Below are 21,088 nucleotides of genomic sequence, written 5' to 3'. Positions count from 1 at the left end.
TCCTGGTCATTCCTGCTCTGTCTCCTCTCTCCATCCTCCTGGTCATTCCTGCTCTGCCTCCTCTCTCCGTCCTCCTGGTCATTCCTGCTTGGCCTCCTCTCTCAATCCTCCTGGTCATTCCTGCTTGGCCTCCTCTCTCAATCCTCCTGGTCATTCCTGCTCTGCCTCCTCTCTCCATCCTCCTGGTCATTCCTGCTTGGCCTCCTCTCTCAATCCTCCTGGTCAATCCTGCTCTGCCTCCTCTCTCCGTCCTCCTGATCATTCCTGCTCTGCCTCCTCTCTCCATCCTCCTGGTCATTCCTGCTCTGCCTCCTCCCTCCATCCTCCTGGTCATTCCTGCTCTGCCTCCTCTCTCCATCCTCCTGGTCATTCCTGCTCGGCCTCCTCTCTCCATCCTCCTGGTCATTCCTGCTTTGCCTCCTCTCTCCATCCTCCTGGTCATTCCTGCTCTGCCTCCTCTCTCCATCCTCCTGGTCATTCTTGCTCGGCCTCCTCTCTCCATCCTCCTGGTCATTCCTGCTCTGCCTCCTCTCTCCATCCTCCTGGTCATTCCTGCTTGGTCTCCTCTCTCCTTCCTCCTGGTCATTCCTGCTTTGCCTTCTCTCTCCATCCTCCTGGTCATTCCTGCTCTGCCTCCTCTCTCCATCCTCCTGGTCATTCCTGCTCTGTCTCCTCTCTCCGTCCTCCTGGTCATTCCTGCTTGGCCTCCTCTCTCAATCCTCCTGGTCATTCCTGCTCTGCCTCCTCTCTCCATCCTCCTGGTCATTCCTGCTTGGCCTCCTCTCTCAATCCTCCTGGTCATTCCTGCTCTGCCTCCTCTCTCCGTCCTCCTGATCATTCCTGCTCTGCCTCCTCTCTCCATCCTCCTGGTCATTCCTGCTCTGCCTCCTCCCTCCATCCTCCTGGTCATTCCTGCTCTGCCTCCTCTCTCCATCCTCCTGGTCATTCCTGCTCGGCCTCCTCTCTCCATCCTCCTGGTCATTCCTGCTTTGCCTCCTCTCTCCATCCTCCTGGTCATTCCTGCTCTGCCTCCTCTCTCCATCCTCCTGGTCATTCTTGCTCGGCCTCCTCTCTCCATCCTCCTGGTCATTCCTGCTCTGCCTCCTCTCTCCATCCTCCTGGTCATTCCTGCTTGGTCTCCTCTCTCCTTCCTCCTGGTCATTCCTGCTTTGCCTTCTCTCTCCATCCTCCTGGTCATTCCTGCTCTGCCTCCTCTCTCCATCCTCCTGGTCATTCCTGCTCTGTCTCCTCTCTCCGTCCTCCTGGTCATTCCTGCTCTGTCTCCTCTCTCCGTCCTCCTGGTCATTCCTGCTTGGCCTCCTCTCTCAATCCTCCTGGTCATTCCTGCTCTGCCTCCTCTCTCCGTCCTCCTGGTCATTCCTGCTTGGCCTCCTCTCTCCATCCTCCTGGTCATTCCTGCTCTGCCTCCTCCCTCCATCCTCCTGGTCATTCCTGCTCTGCCTCCTCTCTCCATCCTCCTGGTCATTCCTGCTCTGTCTCCTCTCTCCATCCTCCTGGTCATTCCTGCTCTGCCTCCTCTCTCCATCCTCCTGGTCATTCTTGCTCGGCCTCCTCTCTCCATCCTCCTGGTCATTCCTGCTCTGCCTCCTCCCTCCATCCTCCTGGTCATTCCTGCTCTGCCTCCTCTCTCCATCCTCCTGGTCATTCCTGCTCTGTCTCCTCTCTCCATCCTCCTGGTCATTCCTGCTCTGCCTCCTCTCTCCATCCTGCTGGTCATTCCTGCTCTGCCTCCTCTCTCCATCCTCCTGGTCATTCCTGCTTGGCCTCCTCTCTCCATCCTACTGATCCTTCCTGCTCTGTCTCCTCTCTCCATCCTCCTGGTCATTCCTGCTCGGTGTTCTGTGTGGCTCACAATTTTTCATGGTCACCTTCAGCTCCTCCCACCTCTCTATGTCACTTGCTATTCCTCTCACTTCCTGTTGTGTCTATGGGACAGGAAGTGAAGGGAAATCTCCCCAAATGGAACACAGACAGCAAGGGGTACCTAACAAGTTTATAACCCTCCATTACTCCACCCCAAATAAAAGAATTGCCTAAAGTTTTACTTCAAAGAAGAAAGAAATGTGGGCAGTCAGCCTGCTGTGATGGGATTGGCTGAGGGCAATGACAGTGGGTCTGGTCACATGACAGTTGGTTGGAATTCGGATCCCTCATGTGATGCAGTGTGTGTTAGAGCACAATGGGCCCCATCCTCCTCGGGGGCCCCTATACCCCACACCCATTGCACCCATAGAGAACCGCCACCACCAGAGGTCAGAAAGCATTTTTCCTCTCTAGCTCGTCCATGGAGGAAGTCCTTCTGCTCTGAACGTCATTGTGAAACTGCAGAGCAGAGTATAAATCAAGGGACCGTTCCGGGTCCTCCACATCCTCCGTTGGGTTCCGTGTCATGGAATCTTCAATCTGTCCTCCTGAAGATACGAAATATCCATCCATAGATGACCCCAATGTGACCCCGCCCATGGCTCCTTTCCATATATACGGTAAATCTGATACCTTACAGCACATGTCTCTATTGTGGGATTGTGTCAGCCAATCAGAAAGTTATTTGTCATTTTTATCTTTTTTTTACATTTTCTCCCTCAGACTTTAGAAATTTAAATGATTTCCCTTTTCACCTTATATTATAATTGGTTTCCTTTACAGCTGATGAAGAACCAAGAACTTGTTTTATCTACAATCTCCAAACTGTGGCCCACGGAGCCAATGGGGCCCTTTGCTTGCCATTATCTGGCCCTTGGGGCACTATTCCTCCCACTGACACCAATGATGGGGCACTATTCCTCCCACTGACACCAATGATGGGACACTATTCCTCCCACTGACACCAATGATGGGGCACTATTCCTCCCACTGACACCAATGATGGGGCACTATTCCTCCCACTGACACCAATGATGGGGCACTATTCCTCCCACTGACACCAATGATGGGGCACTATTCCTCCCACTGACACCAATGATGGGGCACTATTCCTCCCACTGACACCAACGACGGGGCACTATTCCTCCCACTGACACCAATGATGGCGCACTATTCCTCCCACTGACACCAATGATGGGGCACTATTCCTCCCACTGACACCAATGATGGAGCACTATTCCTCCCACTGACCCCAATGATGGGGCACTATTCCTCCCACTGATACCAATGATGGGGCACTATTCCTCCCACTGACACCAATGATGGGGCACTATTCCTCCCACTGACACCAATGATGGGGCACTATTCCTCCCACTGACACTAATGATGGGACACTATTCCTCCCACTGACACCAATGATGGGACACTATTCCTCCCACTGACACCAATGATGGGGCACTATTCCTCCCACTGACACCAATGATGGGGCACTATTCCTCCCACTGACACCAATGATGGGGCACTATTCCTCCCACTGACACCAATGATGGGGCACTATTCCTCCCACTGACACCAATGATGGGGCACTATTCCTCCCACTGACACCAATGATGGGGCACTATTCCTCCCACTGACACCAATGATGGGGCACTATTCCTCCCACTGACACCAATGATGGGGCACTATTCCTCCCACTGACACCAATGATGGGGCACTATTCCTCCCACTGACACCAACGACGGGGCACTATTCCTCCCACTGACACCAATGATGGCGCACTATTCCTCCCACTGACACCAATGATGGGGCACTATTCCTCCCACTGACACCAATGATGGAGCACTATTCCTCCCACTGACCCCAATGATGGGGCACTATTCCTCCCACTGATACCAATGATGGGGCACTATTCCTCCCACTGACACCAATGATGGGGCACTATTCCTCCCACTGACACCAATGATGGGGCACTATTCCTCCCACTGACACTAATGATGGGACACTATTCCTCCCACTGACACCAATGATGGGACACTATTCCTCCCACTGACACCAATGATGGGGCACTATTCCTCCCACTGACACCAATGATGGGGCACTATTCCTCCCACTGACACCAATGATGGGGCACTATTCCTCCCACTGACACCAATGATGGGGCACTATTCCTCCCACTGACACCAATGATGGGGCACTATTCCTCCCACTGACACCAATGATGGGGCACTATTCCTCCCACTGACACCAATGATGGGGCACTATTCCTCCCACTGACACCAATGATGGGGCACTATTCCTCCCACTGACACCAATGATGGGGCACTATTCCTCCCACTGACACCAATGACGGGGCACTATTCCTCCCACTGATACCAATGATGGGGCACTATTCCTCCCACTGACACCAATGATGGGGCACTATTCCTCCCACTGACACCAATGATGGGGCACTATTCCTCCCACTGACACCAACGACGGGGCACTATTCCTCCCACTGATACCAATGATGGAGCACTATTCCTCCCACTGACCCCAATGATGGGGCACTATTCCTCCCACTGATACCAATGATAGGGCACTATTCCTCCCACTGACACCAATGATGGGGCACTATTCCTCCCACTGACACTAATGATGGGACACTATTCCTCCCACTGACACCAATGATGGGACACTATTCCTCCCACTGACACCAATGATGGGGCACTATTCCTCCCACTGACACCAATGATGGGGCACTATTCCTCCCACTGACACCAATGATGGGGCACTATTCCTCCCACTGACACCAATGATGGGGCACTATTCCTCCCACTGACACCAATGATGGGGCACTATTCCTCCCACTGACACCAATGATGGGGCACTATTCCTCCCACTGACACCAATGACGGGGCACTATTCCTCCCACTGATACCAATGATGGGGCACTATTCCTCCCACTGACACCAATGATGGGACACTATTCCTCCCACTGACACCAATGATGGGGCACTATTCCTCCCACTGACACCAATGATGGGGCACTATTCCTCCCACTGACACCAATGACGGGGCACTATTCCTCCCACTGATACCAATGATGGGGCACTATTCCTCCCACTGACACCAATGATGGGGCACTATTCCTCTCACTGACACCAATGACGGGGCACTATTCCTCCCACTGACACCAATGATGGGGCACTATTCCTCCCACTGACACCAATGATGGGGCACTATTCCTATACACTATACACTACCACTCATCCCATCCCAACAGCACTGCCATTGATCCCATCCCCCCAGCACTGCCATTGATCCCATCCCCCCAGCACTGCCATTGATCCCATCCCCCCAGCCCTGCCATTGATCCCATCCCCCCAGCACTGCCATTGATCCCACCCCCCCCCAGCACTACCACTCATCCCCTCCCCCCAGCACTGCCTTATCAATTCAAAAAGGGGGTCCAGCCATGCAGGAGAGCCGGTGTTCTGGCATATTCAGTCCGGCTATCATATAGTGTCCGCTCCGTACTGCGCATGCGCAGCGCTTGCGCAGTAAGGAGCAGAAGAAGCTTCGGAAAATCTCAGAAGATGAACGGCGCCTGCGCGGTGAGTGGAGGTGGTGGCCCCACCATCCAAGTGGACATAGGGCTGGGAAAATTAGAGGGCCCCTCGATTCGCTCGCCACGCTTCGGGCTCGGCCTCACTGCGCTCGGCTCTTTTATATTCCAACTCTGTGTCCACTTGGATGGTGGGGATAGAACCTGGACTCGCGGCGCAGGCGCCGTTCATCTTCGTTTATTTTCGGAATCTGTGTGTGCTGTGTAGTGCGCATGCTCAGTACACAGCGGACACTATCCGATGGGGGACTTTATATGATAGGACACCGGCCATACCGCCTTATTGTGACTCTTGTGCAGTGCTGCCGACTTCTACTTTTCTTTGCTTCCTCCAGCTGCACTGCAGAAGGATCAGTTGTAGTATTTCTAGTATTTCTGCCCCCTTCCCCCTGCTATCTGGGACCCCTCTGTGCCCATTTCGCCCTCAGTTGTGCTGGTTTCTCTTCTCTCCTCCTGGCAGGTGCTGGGGGGGGGGGTATTTCAGTAAAGTGAGTGGGCGGGGCGGGGGTAGGTGGGGGCTCACCTTTCTGAATGATGAACACAGTGAGCAATCAGTACCAATCATTCATTGTGGAGGGGCAGATATTGCCTCCATGTCGCTATTCAATGGGTCTTGTGCAGTGGGGGTATCATTTCTGTCACAGCTGCAAAGCATCGCGGGTGTTGCAGTTTAGCAAAAATATGCTTTGATATTTTCAGAGGAGGGGGCCCTATATGGGGCCCTGTGATTTCTATCAGCAGCCCTGCCCCCAGCATTGCCACTGATTACTTTCCCCCCCTCCACGACCATTGCCACTAATCACATCCCCCAGCAACCAATGAGTGAGCGGTAATGATGTGCTGTAACCTCTTACAACCAATCGCAATCGCGATCTGATCTGCTGTAGTAAACTGATTTTGAGTCAAAGTTACATAGAAGGTGAGGATGAAAAAAGACACAAGTCCATCAAGTCCAACCCGTGTGTGTGATTATATGTCAGTATTACATTGTATATCATGTATGTTGTGGTTGTTCAGGTGATTATCTAATAGATTCTTGACTATCGATGCCCCCACTGAGACCACCGCCTGTGGAAGGGAATTCCACATCCTTGCCGCTCTTACAGTAAAGAACCCTCTACATAGTTTAAGGTTAAACCTCTTTTCTTCTCATTTAACGAGTGGCCACGAGTCTTGTTATACTCCCTTTTGCTGAAATGTTTTCTCTCTATTGTGGGGTCACCAGTCCGGTATTTATATATTGTGGGGTCACCAGTCCGGTATTTATATATTGTGGGGTCACCAGTCCGGTATTTATATATTGTGGGGTCACCAGTCCGGTATTTATATATTGTGGGGTCACCAGTCCGGTATTTATATATTGTGGGGTCACCAGTCCAGTATTTATATATTGTGGGGTCACCAGTCTGGTATTTATATATTGTGGGGTCACCAGTCCGGTATTTATATATTGTGGGGTCACCAGTCCGGTATTTATATATTGTGGGGTCACCAGTCCGGTATTTATATATTGTGGGGTCACCAGTCCGGTGTTTATATATTGTGGGGTCACCAGTCCGGTATTTATATATTGTGGGATCACCAGTCCAGTATTTATATATTGTGGGGTCACCAGTCTGGTATTTATATATTGTGGGGTCACCAGTCCAGTATTTATATATTGTGGGGTCACCAGTCTGGTATTTATATATTGTGGGGTCACCAGTCCGGTATTTATATATTGTGGGGTCACCAGTCCAGTATTTATATATTGTGGGGTCACCAGTCTGGTATTTATATATTGTGGTGTCACCAGTCTGGTATTTATATATTGTGGGGTCACCAATCCGGTATTTATATATTGTGGGGTCACCAGTCTGGTATTTATATATTGTGGGGTCACCAGTCCGGTATTTATATATTGGGGGGTCACCAGTCCGGTATTTATATATTGTGGGGTCACCAGTCTGGTATTTATATATTGTGGGGTCACCAGTCCGGTATTTATATATTGGGGGGTCACCAGTCCGGTATTTATATATTGTGGGGTCACCAGTCCGGTATTTATATAATGAAATCATATCCCCTCTCAGGCGTCTCTTCTCCAGAGAGAATAAGTTCAGAGCTCACAACCTTTCCTCATATCTAATATCCTCCAGACCCTTTATTAGCTTTGTTGCCCTTCTTTGTAGTCGCTCCATTTCCAGTACATCCTTCCTGAGGACTGGTGCCCAGAACTGGACAGCATACTCCAGGTGCGGCCGGACCAGAGTCTTGTAGAGGGGAGAATTATCCTTTTATCTCTGGAGTTGATCCTTTTTAATGCCGATATTCTGTTTGCTTTGTTAGCAGCAGCTTGGCATTACTGAGCCCATCATCTACTAGGACCCCCAGGTCCTTCTCCATCCTAGATCCCCCCAGAGGTTCCCCTCCCCCCAGGTCCTTCTCCATCCTAGATCCCCCCAGAGGTCCCCCTCCCCCAGTCTATAGATTGCATTCAGACTTTTACCATCCAAATGCATTATTTTAAATTTTTCTACATTGAACCTCATTTGTCATGTAGTTGCCCCTCCCCCCATTCATTTGTTCAGATCTTCTTGGAAGGTTTCCACATCCTGCTGAGAAGTTATTGCCCTGCTTAGCTTATTATTGTCCGCAAATATAGAGATTGGACTGTTTCCCCCATCCCCATCCTCCAGGTCATCTATGTACAAATTAAACAGGATTGGTCCCAGCACAGAACCCTGGGGGACCCCACTACCCTCCCCCGACCATTCCGAGTACTCCCCATTTATCACCACCCTCTGAACTCGCCCTTGTAGCCAGTTTTCAATCCATTTACTTACCCTATGGTCCATGCCAACGAGCCTTCCTTTATCTAGATACACCACGTCTACGGGCCTTCCTTTATCTAGATACACCACATCTACGGACCTTCCTTTATCTAGATACACCACGTCTACGGGCCTTCCTTTATCTAGATACACCACGTCTACGGGCCTTCCTTTATCCAGATACACCACATCTACAGGTCTTCTTTTATCTAGATACACCACATCTACGGACCTTCCTTTATCTAGATACACCACGTCTACGGGCCTTCCTTTATCCAGATACACCACGTCTACGGGCCTTCCTTTATCCAGATACACCACGTCTACGGGCCTTCCTTTATCCAGATACACCACGTCTACGGGCCTTCCTTTATCTAGATACGCCACGTCTACAGGCCTTCCTTTATCTAGATACACCACGTCTACGGGCCTTCCTTTATCTAGATACACCACGTCTACGGGCCTTCCTTTATCTAGATACACCACGTCTACGGGCCTTCCTTTATCCAGATACACCACATCTACGGACCTTCCTTTATCTAGATACGCCACGTCTACGGGCCTTCCTTTATCTAGATACACCACGTCTACGGGCCTTCCTTTATCTAGATACACCACGTCTACGGGCCTTCCTTTATCTAGATACACCACGTCTACGGGCCTTCCTTTATCTAGATACACCACATCTACGGGCCTTCCTTTATCTAGATACACCACGTCTACGGGCCTTCCTTTATCTAGATACACCACGTCTACGGACCTTCCTTTATCTAGATACACCACGTCTACTGGCCTTCCTTTATCTAGATACACCACGTCTACGGGTCTTCCTTTATCTAGATACACCACGTCTACTGGCCTTCCTTTATCTAGATACACCACATCTACGGGCCTTCCTTTATCTAGATACACCACGTCTACGGGCCTTCCTTTATCTAGATACACCACGTCTACGGACCTTCCTTTATCTAGATACACCACGTCTACTGGCCTTCCTTTATCTAGATACACCACGTCTACGGGCCTTCCTTTATCTAGATACACCACGTCTACGGACCTTCCTTTATCTAGATACACCACGTCTACTGGCCTTCCTTTATCTAGATACACCACATCTACGGGCCTTCCTTTATCTAGATACACCACGTCTACGGACCTTCCTTTATCTAGATACACCACGTCTACGGGCCTTCCTTTATCTAGATACACCACGTCTACGGGCCTTCCTTTATCTAGATACACCACGTCTACTGGCCTTCCTTTATCTAGATACACCACGTCTACGGACCTTCCTTTATCTAGATACACCACGTCTACTGGCCTTCCTTTATCTAGATACACCACGTCTACGGGTCTTCCTTTATCTAGATACACCAAGTCTACGGACCTTCCTTTATCTAGATACACCACGTCTACGGGTCTTCCTTTATCCAGATACACCACGTCTACGGGCCTTCCTTTATCTAGATACACCACATCTACGGGCCTTCATTTATCTAGATACACCACGTCTACGGGTCTTCCTTTATCCAGATACACCACGTCTACGAGCCTTCCTTTATCTAGATACACCACATCTACGGGCCTTCATTTATCTAGATACACCACGTCTACGGGCCTTCCTTTATCTAGATACACCACGTCTACGGGCCTTCCTTTATCTAGATACACCACGTCTACGGGCCTTCCTTTATCTAGATACACCACGTCTACGGGCCTTCCTTTATCTAGATACACCACGTCTACGGGCCTTCCTTTATCTAGATACACCACGTCTACGGGCCTTCCTTTATCTAGATACACCACGTCTACGGGCCTTCCTTTATCTAGATACACCACGTCTACGGCCTTCCTTTATCTAGATACACCACGTCTACGGGCCTTCCTTTATCTAGATACACCACGTCTACGGGTCTTCCTTTATCTAGATACACCACGTCTACGGCCTTCCTTTATCTAGATACACCACGTCTACGGGCCTTCCTTTATCTAGATACACCACGTCTACGGGTCTTCCTTTATCTAGATACACCACGTCTACGGGCCTTCCTTTATCTAGATACACCACGTCTACGGGCCTTCCTTTATCTAGATACACCACGTCTACGGGCCTTCCTTTATCTAGATACACCACGTCTACGGGCCTTCCTTTATCTAGATACACCACGTCTACGGGCCTTCCTTTATCTAGATACACCACGTCTACGGGCCTTCCTTTATCTAGATACACCACGTCTACGGCCTTCCTTTATCTAGATACACCACGTCTACGGGCCTTCCTTTATCTAGATACACCACGTCTACGGGTCTTCCTTTATCTAGATACACCACGTCTACGGCCTTCCTTTATCTAGATACACCACGTCTACGGGCCTTCCTTTATCTAGATACACCACGTCTACGGGTCTTCCTTTATCTAGATACACCACGTCTACGGGCCTTCCTTTATCTAGATACACCACGTCTACGGGCCTTCCTTTATCTAGATACACCACGTCTACGGGCCTTCCTTTATCTAGATACACCACGTCTACGGGCCTTCCTTTATCTAGATACACCACGTCTACGGGTCTTCCTTTATCTAGATACACCACGTCTACGGGCCTTCCTTTATCTAGATACACCACGTCTACGGACCTTCCTTTATCTAGATACACCACGTCTACTGGCCTTCCTTTATCTAGATACACCACATCTACGGGCCTTCCTTTATCTAGATACACCACGTCTACGGACCTTCCTTTATCTAGATACACCACGTCTACGGGCCTTCCTTTATCTAGATACACCACGTCTACGGGCCTTCCTTTATCTAGATACACCACGTCTACTGGCCTTCCTTTATCTAGATACACCACGTCTACGGACCTTCCTTTATCTAGATACACCACGTCTACTGGCCTTCCTTTATCTAGATACACCACGTCTACGGGTCTTCCTTTATCTAGATACACCAAGTCTACGGACCTTCCTTTATCTAGATACACCACGTCTACGGGTCTTCCTTTATCCAGATACACCACGTCTACGGGCCTTCCTTTATCTAGATACACCACATCTACGGGCCTTCATTTATCTAGATACACCACGTCTACGGGTCTTCCTTTATCCAGATACACCACGTCTACGAGCCTTCCTTTATCTAGATACACCACATCTACGGGCCTTCATTTATCTAGATACACCACGTCTACGGGCCTTCCTTTATCTAGATACACCACGTCTACGGGCCTTCCTTTATCTAGATACACCACGTCTACGGGCCTTCCTTTATCTAGATACACCACGTCTACGGGCCTTCCTTTATCTAGATACACCACGTCTACGGGCCTTCCTTTATCTAGATACACCACGTCTACGGGCCTTCCTTTATCTAGATACACCACGTCTACGGGCCTTCCTTTATCTAGATACACCACGTCTACGGCCTTCCTTTATCTAGATACACCACGTCTACGGGCCTTCCTTTATCTAGATACACCACGTCTACGGGTCTTCCTTTATCTAGATACACCACGTCTACGGCCTTCCTTTATCTAGATACACCACGTCTACGGGCCTTCCTTTATCTAGATACACCACGTCTACGGGTCTTCCTTTATCTAGATACACCACGTCTACGGGCCTTCCTTTATCTAGATACACCACGTCTACGGGCCTTCCTTTATCTAGATACACCACGTCTACGGGCCTTCCTTTATCTAGATACACCACGTCTACGGGCCTTCCTTTATCTAGATACACCACGTCTACGGGCCTTCCTTTATCTAGATACACCACGTCTACGGGCCTTCCTTTATCTAGATACACCACGTCTACGGCCTTCCTTTATCTAGATACACCACGTCTACGGGCCTTCCTTTATCTAGATACACCACGTCTACGGGTCTTCCTTTATCTAGATACACCACGTCTACGGCCTTCCTTTATCTAGATACACCACGTCTACGGGCCTTCCTTTATCTAGATACACCACGTCTACGGGTCTTCCTTTATCTAGATACACCACGTCTACGGGCCTTCCTTTATCTAGATACACCACGTCTACGGGCCTTCCTTTATCTAGATACACCACGTCTACGGGCCTTCCTTTATCTAGATACACCACGTCTACGGGCCTTCCTTTATCTAGATACACCACGTCTACGGGCCTTCCTTTATCTAGATACACCACGTCTACGGCCTTCCTTTATCTAGATACACCACGTCTACGGGCCTTCCTTTATCTAGATACACCACGTCTACGGGTCTTCCTTTATCTAGATACACCACGTCTACGGCCTTCCTTTATCTAGATACACCACGTCTACGGGCCTTCCTTTATCTAGATACACCATGTCTACGGGTCTTCCTTTATCTAGATACACCACGTCTACGGCCTTCCTTTATCTAGATACACCACGTCTACGGGCCTTCCTTTATCTAGATACACCACGTCTACGGGCCTTCCTTTATATAGATACACCACGTCTACGGGCCTTCCTTTATCTAGATACACCACGTCTACGGGCCTTCCTTTATCTAGATACACCACGTCTACGGGCCTTCCTTTATCTTGATGGCAACTCACCTCCTCATAGAAGGTTAGTAGATTGGTTTGGCAAGAACGATTCTTCATGAATCCAGGCTGATTACTGCTAATGATACCGTTCTCATTACTAAAATCTTGTATATAGTCCCTTATCATCCCCTCCAAGACTTTACATACTATTGATGTTAGGCTGACTGGTCTGTAATTCCCAGGGATGTATTTTGGGCCTTTTTTAAATATTGGTGCTACATTGGCTTTTCTCCAATCAGCTGGTACCATTCCAGTCAGTAGACTGTCAGTAAAAATTAGGAACAATAGTCTGCCAATTACTTGACTGAGTTCCCTAAGTACCCTCGGGTGCAAGCCTTCTGGTCCCGGTGATTTATTAATGTTAAGTTTCCCAAGTCTAATTCTAATTCTGTCCTCAGATAACAATGGAGGTGCTTCCTGTGATGTGTCATGGGGATAAACACTGCAGTTTTGGTTACTGAAGCCCCCCGATTCCCTCGTGAAGACTGAGGAGAAGAATAAATTCAATATCTTCGCCATCCCCCCCATCCTTTGTAACCAGATGTCCTTCCTCATTCTTTATGGGCCAATATGGTCTGTCCTCCTTTTTCACTGTTTACATATTTAAAGAATTTCTTGGGATTTTTTTGCTCTCCTCTGCTATGTGTATTTCATGTTCTATTTTAGTCTAGCTGCTATTTATTGTCTCAGAGCAGGCGGAGAGCAAAACTGCATTGGGGGGGAGGGGCAATGTTTTCCCAGAGATCAATCGATATTAAAGACAACCCTGCCTGGCCACACCCATTTTATTCATTGGATCTCAGGTTTTTTTAAGTCATGCAGGCTCAGCATCATATGGGGGCGTTACCTATGTAAACAAGGCCCGCCTAGGAACGCCCACTCCTCCAGACTGACACCTGCCCATCAAGGCATTCTGATATTTGCATAACTCCTCCCACTGTTTGCATCAGGACTGAGGGTTCTGGAGAGGAGTACTGGGATGTTTTCAGAAAGCGATGTACAGCCCCCTGCTGGCCCCTCCCACCAGCCATGATCTGCCCTCTGCCAGCCCCGCCCACCAGCCATGACCTGCCCCCTGTCGGCCCCTCCCACCAGCCATGATCTGCCCCCTGCCGGCCCTTCCCACCAGCCACGATCTGCCCTCTGCCAGCCCCGCCCACCAGCCATGACCTGCCCCCTGTCAGCCCCTCCCACCAGCCATGATCTGCCCCCTGCCGGCCCTTCCCACCAGCCATGATCTGCCCTCTGCCAGCCCCGCCCACCAGCCATGATCTGCCCCCTGCCGGCCCCTCCCATCACCCATGATCTCCCACCTGCCGGCCCCGCCCACCAGCCATGATCTTCCCCCTGCTGGCCCCTCCCACCAGCCATGATCTCCCCCCTGCTGGCCCCTCCCACCAGCCATGATCTGCCCCCTGCCGGCCCTTCCCACCAGCCATGATCTGCCCCCTGCCGGCCCTTCCCACCAGCCATGATCTGCCCCCTGCCGGCCCTTCCCACCAGCCATGATCTGCCCCCTGCCAGCCCCGCCCACCAGCCATGATCTGCCCCCTGCCGGCCCCTCCCATCACCCATGATCTCCCACCTGCTGGCCCCTCCCACCAGCCATGATCTTCCCCCTGCTGGCCCCTCCCACCAGCCATGATCTCCCCCCTGCTGGCCCCTCCCACCAGCCATGATCTGCCCCCTGCCGGCCCTTCCCACCAGCCATGATCTGCCCCCTGCCGGCCCTTCCCACCAGCCATGATCTGCCCCCTGCCGGCCCTTTCCACCAGCCATGATCTGCCCCATGCTGGGCCCGCCCACCAGCCATGATCTGCCCCCTGTTGGCCCCTCCCACCAGCCATGATCTGCCCCATGCTGGCCCCGCCCACCAGCCATGATCTGCCCCCTGTTGGCCCCTCCCACCAGCCATGATCTGCCCCATGCCGGCCCCTCCCACCAGCCATGATCTGCCTGCATTGCATAGAGAAGCTCAGAGACCCGGTGATGACATCATATATGTATTATGTAATGAAATGCAGAGGTTTTATGTAATGATTTCATTGGCCTGTTGATGAGGAGGGAGGAACCTGGGAAGGCAAACCCCGCCCCCATCTTCTGTTTGGGTGTACAGTACAAGGGAGAAATGATTCTGGCTGTCAGTTGCTGATTTGACACGTAAAGTTGTCGTTTACAAAATAAGTAAAGGGAAGTGAAAGACACAACATGAGGGGAAAATATCTTCTGCTTTCTGTGAAAAAAAAATCAGGGAAAAGAGAATATTAGACGTGGATTAAAAAAAATCCCAAAAACCTCCATTAAATCACAACTCCGCCCACAATAACCTCTCCGGGGAGCAAAACGGAGGATCCATCGCCTCAGAAGTGACCCCCGTCATGTCTCCGCCCTCCTCTCCTTCTGAGCAATCACAAAACAAAGCCTGGGGCTGTGGACGAAACGGCAGTGGAGGGCGGAATATGCGGGTTGGAAAATTTTCCCTAAATCCACATAGGATTGGATGATGTATGTTTACACCCTGAGATGGAGAGCACGGGATGATGGGGGCACAGGATGATGGAGAGCACAGGATGATGGGGGCACAGGATGATGGGGGCACAGGATGATGGGGGTACAGGATGATGGGGGCACAGGATGATGGGGGCACAGGATGATGGGGGTACAGGATGATGGGGGTACAGGATGATGGATGGCACAGGATGATGGGGGGCACAGGATGATGGGGGCACAGGATGATGGAGAGCACAGGATGATGGGGGCACAGGATGATGGGGGCACAGGATGATGGGGGTACAGGATGATGGGGGCACAGGATGATGGGGGTACAGGATGATGGGGGTACAGTATGATGTGGGCACAGGATGATGGGGGGCACAGGATGATGGGGGTACAGGATGATGGGGGCACAGTATGATGTGGGCACAGGATGATGGGGGGCACAGGATGATGGAGGGCACAGGATGATGGGGGGCACAGGATGATGGGGGGCACAGGATGATGGGGGGCACAGGATGATGGGGGCACAGGATGATGGGGGTACAGGATGATGGGGGTACAGTATGATGTGGGCACAGGATGATGGGGGGCACAGGATGATGGGGGTACAGGATGATGGGGGCACAGTATGATGTGGGCACAGGATGATGGGGGGCACAGGATGATGGAGGGCACAGGATGATGGGGGGCACAGGATGATGGGGGGCACAGGATGATGGGGGGCACAGGATGATGGGGGCACAGGATGATGGGGGTACAGGATGATGGGGGTACAGTATGATGTGGGCACAGGATGATGGGGGGCACAGGATGATGGGGGTACAGGATGATGGGGGCACAGGATGATGGGGGTACAGGATGATGTGGGCACAGGATGATGGGGGGCACAGGATGATGGGGGCACAGGATGATGGGGGTACAGGATGATGGGGGTACAGGATGATGGGGGCACAGGATGATGGGGGTACAGTATGATGTGGGCACAGGATGATGGGGGGCACAGGATGATGGGGGCAAGGGATGATGGGGGTACAGGATGATGGGGGTACAGGATGATGGGGGGCACAGGATGATGGGGGTACAGGATGATGTGGGCACAGGATGATGGGGGGCACAGGATGATGGGGGCACAGGATGATGGGGGTACAGGATGATGGGGGCACAGGATGATGGGGGTACAGTATGATGTGGGCACAGGATGATGGGGGCACAGTATGATGTGGGCACAGGATGATGGGGGGCACAGGATGATGGGGGTACAGGATGATGGGGGTACAGGATGATGGGGGCACAGGATGATGGGGGTACAGTATGATGTGGGCACAGGATGATGGGGGGCAGAGGATGATGGGGGTACAGGATGATGGGGGTACAGGATGATGGGGGGCACAGGATGATGGGGGGCACAGGATGATGGGGGTACAGGATGATGGGGCACAGGATGATGGGGGCACAGGATGATGGGGGTACAGTATGATGTGGGCACAGGATGATGGGGGGCACAGGATGATGGGGGTACAGGATGATGGGGGTACAGGATGATGGGGGGCACAGGATGATGGGGGTACAGGATGATGGGGGTACAGGATGATGGAGAGCACAAGATGATGGGGGTACAGGATGGTGGAGGGCACAGGATGATGGGGTACAGGATGGTGGAGGGCACAGGATGATGGGGGTACAGGATGATGGGGGTACAGGATGATGGAGAGCACATGATGATGGGGGTACAGGATGGTGGAGGGCACAGGATGATGGGGGTACAGGATGATGGGGGTACAGGATGATGGGGGCACAGGATGATGGGGGTACAGTATGATGTGGGCACAGGATGATGGGGGGCACAGGATGATGGGGATACAGGATGATGGGGGTACAGGATGATGGAGAGCACAGGATGATGGGGGTACAGGATGGTGGAGGGCACAGGATGATGGGGGTACAGGATGATGGAGAGCACAGGATGATGGGGGTACAGGATGGTGGAGGGTACAGGATGATGGGGTACAGGATGATGGGGGCACAGGATGATGGGGGCACAGGATGATGGGGGGCTCAGGATGATGGGGGTACAGGATGATGGGGGTACAGGATGATGGGGGCACAGGATGATGGGGGTACAGTATGATGTGGGCACAGGATGATGGGGGGCACAGGATGATGGGGGCACAGGATGATGGAGAGCACAGGATGATGGGGGTACAGGATGGTGGAGGGCACAGGATGATGGGGGTACAGGATGGTGGAGGGCACAGGATGATGGGGGTACAGGATGATGGGGGTACAGGATGATGGAGAGCACAGGATGATGGGGGTGCAGGATGGTGGAGGGCACAGGATGATGGGGGTACAGGATGATGGGGGTACAGGATGATGGAGAGCACAGGATGATGGGGGTACAGGATGGTGGAGGGCACAGGATGATGGGGGTACAGAATGATTGGGGTACAGGATGATGGGGGTACAGGATGATGGGGCACAGGATGATGGGGGTACAGTATGATGTGGGCACAGGATGATGGGGGGCACAGGATGATGGGGGTACAGGATGATGGGGGTACAGGATGATGGAGAGCACAGGATGATGGGGGTACAGGATGATGGAGAGCACAGGATGATGGGGGTACAGGATGATGGGGGCACAGGATGATGGGGGTACAGGATGATGTGGGCACAGGATGATGGGGGGCACAGGATGATGGGGGCACAGGATGATGGGGGTACAGGATGATGGGGGTACAGGATGATGGGGGCACAGGATGATGGGGGTACAGTATGATGTGGGCACAGGATGATGGGGGGCACAGGATGATGGGGGCACAGGATGATGGGGGTACAGGATGATGGGGGTACAGGATGATGGGGGGCACAGGATGATGTGGGCACAGGATGATGGGGGGCACAGGATGATGGGGGCACAGGATGATGGGGGTACAGGATGATGGGGGCACAGGATGATGGGGGTACAGTATGATGTGGGCACAGGATGATGGGGGCACAGGATGATGGGGCACAGGATGATGGGGGTACAGGATGATGGGGGTACAGGATGATGGGGGTACAGTATGATGTGGGCACAGGATGATGGGGGGCACAGGATGATGGGGGTACAGGATGATGGGGGCACAGGATGATGGGGGGCACAGGATGATGGGGGTACAGGATGATGTGGGCACAGGATGATGGGGGGCACAGGATGATGGGGGCGCAGGATGATGGGGGTACAGGATGATGGGGGCACAGGATGATGGGGGTACAGTATGATGTGGGCACAGGATGATGGGGGGCACAGGATGATGGGGGTACAGGATGATGGGGGCACAGGATGATGGGGGTACAGTATGATGTGGGCACAGGATGATGGGGGCACAGGATGATGGGGGTACAGGATGATGGGGGTACAGGATGATGGGGGCACAGGATGATGGGGGCACAGGATGATGGGGGTACAGTATGATGTGGGCACAGGATGATGGGGGGCACAGGATGATGGGGGTACAGGATGATGGGGCACAGGATGATGGGGGCACAGGATGATGGGGGTACAGTATGATGTGGGCACAGGATGATGGGGGGCACAGGATGATGGGGGTACAGGATGATGGGGGTACAGGATGATGGAGAGCACAGGATGATGGGGGTACAGGATGGTGGAGGGCACAGGATTATGGGGTACAGGATGGTAGAGGGCACAGGATGATGGGGGTACAGGATAATGGGGGTACAGGATGATGGAGAGCACATGATGATGGGGGTACAGGATGGTGGAGGGCACAGGATGATGGGGGTACAGGATGATGGGGGTACAGGATGATGGGGGCACAGGATGATGGGGGTACAGTATGATGTGGGCACAGGATGATGGGGGGCACAGGATGATGGGGATACAGGATGATGGGGGTACAGGATGATGGAGAGCACAGGATGATGGGGGTACAGGATGGTGGAGGGCACAGGATGATGGGGGTACAGGATGATGGGGGTACAGGATGATGGAGAGCACAGGATGATGGGGGTACAGGATGGTGGAGGGTACAGGATGATGGGGTACAGGATGATGGGGACACAGGATGATGGGGGCACAGGATGATGGGGGGCTCAGGATGATAGGGGTACAGGATGATGGGGGTACAGGATGATGGGGGCACAGGATGATGGGGGTACAGTATGATGTGGGCACAGGATGATGGGGGGCACAGGATGATGGGGGCACAGGATGATGGAGAGCACAGGATGATGGGGGTACAGGATGGTGGAGGGCACAGGATGATGGGGGTACAGGATGGTGGAGGGCACAGGATGATGGGGGTACAGGATGATGGGGGTACAGGATGATGGAGAGCACAGGATGATGGGGTTGCAGGATGGTGGAGGGCACAGGATGATGGGGGTACAGGATGATGGGGGTACAGGATGATGGAGAGCACAGGATGATGGGGGTACAGGATGGTGGAGGGCACAGGATGATGGGGGTACAGAATGATTGGGGTACAGGATGATGGGGGTACAGGATGATGGGGCACAGGATGATGGGGGTACAGTATGATGTGGGCACAGGATGATGGGGGGCACAGGATGATGGGGGTACAGGATGATGGGGGTACAGGATGATGGAGAGCACAGGATGATGGGGGTACAGGATGATGGAGAGCACAGGATGATGGGGGTACAGGATGGTGGAGGGCACAGGATGATGGGGGTACAGGATGATGGGGGCACAGGATGATGGGGGTACAGGATGATGGGGGGCACAGGATGATGGGGGCACAGGATGATGGGGGGCACAGGATGATGGGGGGCACAGGATGATGGGGGTACAGGATGATGGGGGCACAGGATGATGGGGGTACAGGATGATGGGGGCACAGGATGATGGGGGGCACAGGATGATGGGGGTACAGGATGATGGGGGTACAGGATGATGGGGGGCACAGGATGATGGGGGGCACAGGATGATGGGGGTACAGGATGATGGGGGTACAGGATGATGGAGAGCACAGGATGATGGGGGTACAGGATGGTGGAGGGCACAGGATGATGGGGGTACAGGATGGTGGAGGGCACAGGATGATGGGGGTACAGGATGGTGGAGGGCACAGGATGATGGGGTACAGGATGATGGGGGTACAGGATGATGGAGAGCACAGGATGATGGGGGTACAGGATGGTGGAGGGCACAGGATGATGGGGGTACAAGATGATGGGGGTACAGGATGATGGGGGTACAGGATGATGGGGCACAGGATGATGGGGGTACAGTATGATGTGGGCACAGGATGATGGGGGGCACAGGATGATGGGGGTACAGGATGATGGAGAGCACAGGATGATGGAGAGCACAGGATGATGGGGGTACAGGATGGTGGAGGGCACAGGATGATGGGGGTACAGGATGATGGGGGCACAGGATGATGGGGGTACAGTATGTTGTGGGCACAGGATGATGGGGGGCACAGGATGATGGGGGTACAGGATGATGGGGGTACAGGATGATGGAGAGCACAGGATGATGGGGGTACAGGATGGTGGAGGGCACAGGATGATGGGGTACAGGATGGTGGAGGGCACAGGATGATGGGGGTACAGGATGATGGGGGTACAGGATGATGGAGAGCACAGGATGATGGGGGTACAGGATGGTGGAGGGCACAGGATGATAGGGGTACAGGATGATGGGGGTACAGGATGATGGGGGCACAGGATGATGGGGGTACAGTATGATGTGGGCAC

General features: G+C 52.6%; 1 protein-coding gene across 3 annotated transcripts in view; it reads left to right on the top strand.

The window, feature by feature from the left end:
* The first annotated feature begins 2,390 nt into the window (after positions 1–2,390).
* MARCO (macrophage receptor with collagenous structure) overlaps positions 2,391–21,088 on the top strand; it is a 70,827-nt gene continuing 52,129 nt past the window's right edge. For all 3 annotated transcript variants that reach the window (XM_077450050.1, XM_077450049.1, XM_077450048.1), the window contains exon 1: positions 2,391–2,504. In XM_077450050.1, coding sequence (XP_077306176.1) covers positions 2,411–2,504 — 94 coding nt within the window. In that variant the 5' untranslated portion in view covers positions 2,391–2,410. The remainder of the gene's footprint in view (positions 2,505–21,088) is intronic.

Source organism: Lithobates pipiens, unplaced genomic scaffold, assembly GCF_037356315.1.
Source record: "Lithobates pipiens isolate NorthernLeopardFrog02 unplaced genomic scaffold, aLitPip1_a1.2 Scaffold_22, whole genome shotgun sequence".
NCBI classification, from domain to species: domain Eukaryota; kingdom Metazoa; phylum Chordata; class Amphibia; order Anura; family Ranidae; genus Lithobates; species Lithobates pipiens.
The sequence above is the reverse complement of the archived record's forward strand: the minus strand, read 5'-3'. Positions and strand labels throughout refer to the sequence as shown.